This window comes from Diospyros lotus, chromosome 6 (assembly GCF_014633365.1).
Source record: "Diospyros lotus cultivar Yz01 chromosome 6, ASM1463336v1, whole genome shotgun sequence".
In the NCBI taxonomy this organism is placed as follows: Eukaryota; Viridiplantae; Streptophyta; class Magnoliopsida; order Ericales; family Ebenaceae; genus Diospyros; species Diospyros lotus.
Genome location: NC_068343.1, coordinates 44133167 through 44141114, shown reverse-complemented (window position 1 = coordinate 44141114; position 7948 = coordinate 44133167). Strand labels below are relative to the sequence as shown.

Here is a 7948-nt window from a genome sequence, read left to right as displayed (position 1 = left end):
GCATTGAAAAACAATAGATCTATAAGTATGTGCATTAACTATGAAATTACATAAAACATGTTCAAAATTGCATAACTATATACAAAAACACTTACATCTGAGACCCTCCATGGTATTGTAGTTTTACTGTTATTAGCATCCCTCAAGACACGCATCCCAGAAAATTGTCGAGGCAATGGATATAAAGGTTTCAGCACTTTCTGAATACTAATTTCAACAAATTCATTACCTAGCTCTACTCCCCCTATAGATTTGGTCGGATCAATGGATACAATGATTGCCTCAGCAACAATATGGCGAGGTATTCGTCCATTCATCAAGTGAACAAATTCACTAATCTGTTATATCATACAAAATAATAAAAATTACTTAGTATATAATATCATGAGTATCCATGAGAATGATAACAAAGCAAGACATAAAACCATTTCTTAACGTAGATACTAAACTTCCACTTCCTAATCTAGCATGTAACATAAAACTTGAGCCCTATCCTCATATTCATCGTGTGCATCATGGATGAGCTGGTTCAAATCTTTAATCCATGGAGTTCTACTTACCTGTTCAATTTTTTTTTGTTGTAGGTTTTACGTGGAGATAATAGTGCTCTTGCAAATGATATCCGGAAGGAAATGAAGGTAAAAGACATAGAAAGTGCATCCGCAACTAAGTTGTAACACAACAACATTATTTCTCTTCTTCCGTTATTTGAATATAATTTTTCTTTCTGATAGTAAGTATTTCTTCCATTAATTGATATCTAGTAGTTGCACTTTGTACCACAATCATTAGTCATGCTTCTGGTTTTATTTGGCGTGTGAGCTTTACATGTTAATAAGTAAGAATAAGTAAGTATTTCTATGTTGTCATAAAAAGGAATTGTTGATAAATTTTGTAGCTCTTTTGTGAAGAGGGATGGCATTTTGGTGTATAAATTTGCTGAATTTGATTAATCTTAAAGAAACTTTCTTTATAGAGTGGTGATCATGGACATATTAACACAAACTTGCATCTAATTAGTTTCAGGAATAATTGACTATGGAGGATATTATTGCTTTAAATGTAATTTTCAACACAGTTTTAGATCAACAATGTTAAACTTTTGTTCTCAGATGAACTCATACATACAATTTAAGCTTCCAAAGCACATAGAATGATAACAAAACACACATTAACAATTAATATAAACAACAAAATAAATGAATATTTTGAACTTGGTTTGTTACGGTGCTTTTCCTTTTCGTTTTTGTTTTGTTTTGTTACGTTTGTTTGTTTGTTTTTAGAACCACAAAACAATTAATTTTGCTTAAAACTAACAGCTATTAGTTATTCTTAAAACCAACTAGTAAAAACAATTAATTTTGCTTCTCTAAAATAAGTCTAAAACTAATAAGTGTTTTGAGATAAAATGCAGAAAACTAAAAGAGTGTTCAAACATAATGAAGACGCATAATTCAAAGGGATTGACTGAAGCGAGGGAGGGAGAGGCTCATGCCTGGTCCAATAATAAAGAGCATGTTTTTTGAGGGAGAAGCTGCAAAAGATGAGACATCAAAAGGTGGGACTCCAAAAGAGCATTTCAAAGAATTTGAGGAAAAAGAGCTAGAAATTTGTGTCCTAAAGCCTCTTTAAGCCTCCAATAATAAATTTGTGTCCTAAAACAAACAGACCAGAGAGGGTTAAAAAGGCTTTCTTTCATCGTCGATCTTACCGTTGAATTGCGGATCATGATTCATAAAGGTCACGATCAATTGCCAAATAAGCAAATCAAAATTTCCAAATTTCCACAAGCACATATTATCAAAGCATGATTAAAGTGCGACAATCATGAAAGTTCTTCCCACACATTGGCAGGTCCACAAATTTCAAGCATCTAATCTATTTGATAGCGAATTACCTCTAAATGATGATCATATTCTGGTATTGATAATCCAGCACATTCAGTTTCGGGTGATGGTGTGCTTGCATGTGTAGCAGAAGCACTAGCATATGAGGATGGCTATATTTCAAAATAGTTTAGTTAATATATATAGTAAACATGTAATTTTAAATCAAATGCACTAATGAATGACATACCTGTCTCGGTTGTGGTATATTGTCTGGAGCTGGTGGTATATGTCCCATTGCCTCAAGTATTGCACGAACTTGCATTTGAACTTGACTTTGGATTTGAACTTGAAATTTTTCTTCTAGCTCGGCAGTAATTTGCGCACGCATTTGGTCATACTGCTCTTGAGGCACTTGATATTGTTGTCTTTGTCTAACCTTAGTTGGGCATGTTCCAAGTCCTCCCATCCTTACCCTGCCATGCCCATCTTTGCCTAGTATTTGAGTAAAGACATCCTCTAGCGAATCTGGAGTTTGTTCATCTGTGGGTATTTGTGACAACCTTTCATCCATTTGTTCCTCAAAAAACATTTCACAAGTTAGTTACATAAGTCGACAAGTAAAAGAAACAAAATATATCTACAACTTTCAAATTTTAGAAATACATACGATTATATATGAAGATGTAGAATCTACTATCTCTCCGCTCTTTTTGGTGTGTGTCTTTTTAAAAAGCTTGATTCTATCTGGCTCATCTCCACTTTCAATAGTCATCTAAAAACATATATAAGATATGAAATATATTAAATATTTAAAGTTTAGGCATTACTAATTAAATTATCAATAAATATATATAACTAATATCCATTCTATTCTTACCTGGTGTCTAACCTGAGGATGTGATCGCCTACCGCTAGTGTGACCCATCTTTTGCTTATCTCGATTGGCACGATTTGTCACACTACGTTCCTACTTGTAATATGATATTAGAACTAAGCATAGATAATCCATCTGATATATCTACCCATACATAAATCATACATACCTGTGTTTGCTCACATCCCCAATACTCCACAAGAATCTTCCACTGTTCTGGGTCCACCCCAGGCGGTATTTTTGACAGACGAGCTGCATCTGTCTCATGGCAATCATAATGCCTCTTCAATGTGGCTTTGTATTCTCTCCATTTCTTGGAAGCATGTTGCAAGCAAATTGATTTCCATGTTGTGGGTACATCAGTGTTATCCTGCAATGATATCCTTATTAGAGTATAAAAGTTTAGAGTCAGATAACTAAGAATCAGAGATGTTATTTACTTACCAAGACCTCTTGCCAGATGCGCTCCTTATATGGTTCCATCCCCGGTGATCTCCAATCAGTAAATGTAAGGGGAGCAATACTCCTTACCATCACACCTAGTTGGGTTTCCAACTTAGTTGCCATTTCCCCAACTGGTTGTCCTTCAGCATCAAATTAAATATGAATCTTCTCCTTTCCCCACTTTGAAATTTGTCTTGATATTCCTCTTCCTTTCTTGGCAGTAGATGACATAGAGCTTGTACCTGCTAAAACATAATACCACAATAAATTCATATTGAATTAGGAAAGAATAATAATTTTTGGTATTTACCTTGCTGACTATGTGAGTTTTGGGGGTTGGATTGTGAGTGGATCAAGTCCTCTTCAGGATGATGGAGATGTGGCGGGACTGGGTTTGGGTTTGGGTGATGGGATGGAACTGATTGTGAATCATCGTGGTGTGAATCTATACTACGTGACATGGATCCAAATGGGCAACGAGTCTGCCTCTTAGGTGCCATCAATGTAATTGCCTATTATTGATTTGAATGTAAAAAACAATCTGTTAGCATATCAATTTAGGTTAAACAAAAATAACAAATCAAAACATAAAAAGCTAAAAACATAAACATATATACATACCACATCATTAAATATTATGTAAGGAAGACATATACATGCCACTTCAATATTAGAAATCATTATCATCACTGTGTGCAGTATAAGGAATGGAATTGTCGTCATCATCTAATATATCGACTAGCATACCATCCTCATCAGATTCTCCAGAAGAGTAGTCTTCATCAGATTCTCCTAACTCTGCATGTAAGGACTGATCATTGTTGATTTCAACATGATTACTAATTAAAGCATCTTCCTCGTCACAGCTCCCTACCACATTTCTTTTACCCATGTTATACAAATCTCTAGGTGTCATCTTCATGACAACGTTCCATTCTTCATTAAGAGGATCAGCCACATACCACACTTGTGATGCTTGAGTTGCAAGTATAAAAGGTTCGTCTGTTGGTTTATTCTCTTGATACATTAAACAATTAAAATTTACAGTTATGAAATTCAAACTGTCAACCTTCATCCCTCTGTTATTGTCAACCCAATCACACTTAAACAAAACAAATTTGAATTCGTTAGAGTATCGTATCTCAACAACATCTGTTAAGACTCCATAAAAGGTAACATCACCACTGATAGGACGTTTATCTTTTGAACTAGCATAACTTTCAGTATTTGCATTTAGTAATACTCCACTGTTTTGAGTCATTCTTCTCCTTTCTCGACGCCTCGTGTGGAATTTGAATCCATTTACGATGTATCCAGAATACTTCCATGCCCATGAGTGAGGCCCAGCAGCTAATGTTTTCACTTCATTGGGTACATTGTGACCACTTACTTGCAATTCATAAACCTGTTTTGTAACATGTTTATAATTCATTACGCAAATAAATATATGCAAATTCTAAAATGAGTAGATATGGATGTTTAGGGTGTGGTGGCAGCATGTTAAGACTTACATGTTTTTGAAACCATGATGGGAAGTTTTCATGGTGTTTTTGTGTAATTTCACGATTGCTAGCACATCTTCTTTCCAATCTAATGGATTGTAAGTGTGTCCTGCATTGTATGCAAATGATAAGAATTATGAAATTAAAGTACACATTTTTTTTTATTATGAAATAAAATTGATTAACCAGATTAAGTTATAATAATCTTACTCTCGATAAGATGAAATTGTACTACAATTTGCTAGCACATAACGATGGGCTTGTTGCAATGAAATCTCATCCAATGTGACTAATTTCCCCTTTTTTGGGATAGGTTGACCATGTGCACCCTCATAATTTCGAACCGGCCTATTAAACTTTGTTTCCACATCATCCAAATACCTTGCACAAAAAGTCAAACACTCTTCTGCCAAGTAACCTTCAGCAATAGATCCTTCTGGATGACTTCTAGTCCTTACATACTTTTTCAATGTCAATAAGAACCTACATGATAAGTTACATTATCAAGTAAATTCACAATATTTACTTAAAAACGAACAAACAAATTCACAAATTAAAAAAATCATGGCTTAATATACCTCTCAACTGGATACATCCACCGAAACATTACCGGTCCCGCAATTTGGACTTCGTCAGGCAGGTGAACAACTAAATGCTCCATTATATTGAAGAAGCTCGGTAGAAATATTTTCTCGAGGTGACAAAGCACCAATATAATGCGTGACCTCAATTGGTTACACTCGTCTACTGTAATGTTTTTAGAACACGACTGTTTAAAGTAATTGCATAATTCAATCAAAGTTTTACTGACATACTTTCTCTTGAACACCTTCCTAATTGCCAATGGAAGCAAATGTTGCATCAAAACATGATTGTCATGGCTCTTAAGTCCACTCATTATGTGTTCTTTGAGTTGGACACGACGTGATATGTTTGATGAGAATCCATCAGGTGATTTTATACTTTTCAATACTTTCAAAAATATATGTTTTTGTTCTCGATTCAACGTGAAAGATGTAGGAGGTAAATACTTCTTCCCACCTAAACGATCTTCAGGATGCAACTTTTTTCTTATCCCTAGTTCTTTCAAATCAAGACGTGCTTTCAAGTTGTCCTTTGATTTACCTGAAACATTTAATAACGTCCAAATTATGTTGTCACAAACATTTTTCTCAATGTGCATGACGTCGAGATTATGTCGGATCAAATTGTCTTGCCAATATGGAAGCTCAAAGAATATACTATGTTTTTTCCAACCACCCATTCCTCTCCCAACACTAGCGCCAGAATTCTCACGGTTTCCATACATCTTCTTAACAAATTCAACATCTTTGAATACATCGTAGCCAGATAACTGAGGAGGAGCAACACGGTTTTCAATAGTTCCATCAAAATTCTTCTTGTCTAACCGAAAATGATGACTCATGTCCTCCAAGAATCTACGGTGACCCATATAACAAAACTTACCACCATGTTTTAACCATTTGGACTCTGTCTCTTTCATGCAACAAGGACAAGCAACTCTTCCTCGAGTACTCCATCCAGATAAATTAGCATACGCAGGAAAATCATTAATCGTCCACAACAATGTTGCATGCATGTGAAACATTTCTTTTCTTGAAGCATCATAAGTTTCTATCCCTTCGTTCCATAATTCTTGTAACTCTTGAATCAACGGTTGCAGAAACACATCAATATTGTCTCCTGGTGCACGAGGTCCATCAATCAATAAAGACAAGATGAAGTAAGGTTGTTTCATACATAACCAAGGCGGTAGATTATATGGCATTAACACAACTGGCCAAATGCTATAGCTAATGGTCATTGTTCGAAACGGATTAAACCCATCAGAAGCCAACCCAAGTCTAACATTGCGACTATCTTCAGCGAATTTTGGATGTTGTTCATCAAAAGATTGCCAAGCTAATGAATCAGCAGGGTGCCTCATTATACCATCCTTTGTTCTACCTTCTTCATGCCACCTCATTAACGATGCTGTTTTGTTAGACATAAACAATCTTTGCAGTCTCGAAATCAAAGGAAAGTGTCGTACTTGTTTAGAAGCGACTTTTTTCATCTTCGTTATATCGTCGTCCACGTGCACCTCGTATTCTTTATACCTTGACTCTCCACAAAAAGTACATTTATCCAACTTTGATGCATCTTTCCAAAAGAGCATACAATTGTTAGGGCATGCATCGTACTTATAGTACTTAAAACCTAAATCCTCACTCAATTTCTTAGCCTCCCGATACGATCGTGGCAATGACACTCCTTCTGGAAATGCCTCATTCAACAACTCAAGCAACATATCAAATATTTTATCCGACAACCCACCCAATACCTTCAAGTGTTGTAAACGAACAATAAATGATAATGTCGTGAAGTTCTTACAACCAGGCCATAACTCTGTTTCTGCCTTCTCCAACAATTCATAGAATCTCGTAGCTTTTTCACTACTTCCAGCATTGTTTATGGGAACTCCATGTGCATCATGTATCATTCCCACCATATCATCTCCAATATTACATTCTTGATCTTGAAATTCTTCTCGACTATGACGAGGCACATATAACTCTCCATGAACCGTCCATATTATGTAATTAGTGTCAAACCCATTCAAAATGAGATGTTCCTCCACAACATCTCGTTTATGAAAATATCTGTTAACACATTTAATACACGGACAATATATGCTTGCCCCAGGAGACTTATGTCTATAGGCAAACTGAATAAACTCCTGAATTCCTTGTTCGTATCGAGGATCTAGCCTGTTTGATATGTTAATCCAACTCTTATTCAGCTCCATTAGAATAATTTATATATCAAACCTGCTAAAAATAAGGATTCAAAGATTGAATTATGCAACTTTTATAAGAATAATATAGAAAATATATAAAAAATATTAGCACAGACAAATTGTGTAGAAATTATTATTTTTTGTAGATATATACATGGGTTTAGTGACTCTCAAGAAACACTAAATTACATTCTCTCTATTTGAGAATTCTAGTCCACTAGACTAATTCATTAATTTGGACATGTTTAGTATTGATATGTTATGTTAATACTGTGACTATTAGGTGATGTGATGCTTTACTTTTTATTTTGTTATGGTGTGAAATATTAATATTGGTTCAATGTATAAATGCATCCCTCTTAACTTTTTATTTTTTTTATTTAGTATTCTATTTATATTCCTAAACTAATTAATTTCACATTATATGAACATTTGACCAGTTTTGGAAATGCCTTTAAAATGCACATTTCCACCTAATGTCTACATTAGTGCACTTAAT

The 7948-nt window shown here is 34.8% G+C and overlaps 1 protein-coding gene across 1 annotated transcript; it reads right to left on the bottom strand.

Moving 5' to 3' along the window:
* Nucleotides 1–3817: 3817 nt before the first annotated feature.
* On the bottom strand, nucleotides 3818–7458 carry LOC127804557 (uncharacterized). Its single transcript, XM_052341430.1, has 4 exons — nucleotides 5228–7458; nucleotides 5031–5132; nucleotides 4659–4758; nucleotides 3818–4552 (listed from the first exon to the last, which is right to left on the bottom strand). Exons 1-4 carry the CDS (start codon nucleotides 7456–7458, stop codon nucleotides 3818–3820), a joined length of 3168 nt encoding a protein of 1055 aa, XP_052197390.1.
* Between the last annotated feature and the right edge of the window lie 490 nt (nucleotides 7459–7948).

What these genes read in the sequence shown, in the direction of transcription:
- LOC127804557 (XM_052341430.1), bottom strand. Translation starts at nt 7,458, where the DNA reads ATGGAGCTGAATAAGAGTTGGATTAACATATCAAACAGGCTAGATCCT. An exon ending in TGTTTGACTTTTTGTGCAAG is followed by an intron (nt 4,759 to 5,030) that starts GTATTTGGATGA and finishes CATACAATGCAG; the next exon opens with GACACACTTACAATCCATTA. An exon ending in CATCATGGTTTCAAAAACAT is followed by an intron (nt 4,553 to 4,658) that starts GTAAGTCTTAAC and finishes GTTACAAAACAG; the next exon opens with GTTTATGAATTGCAAGTAAG.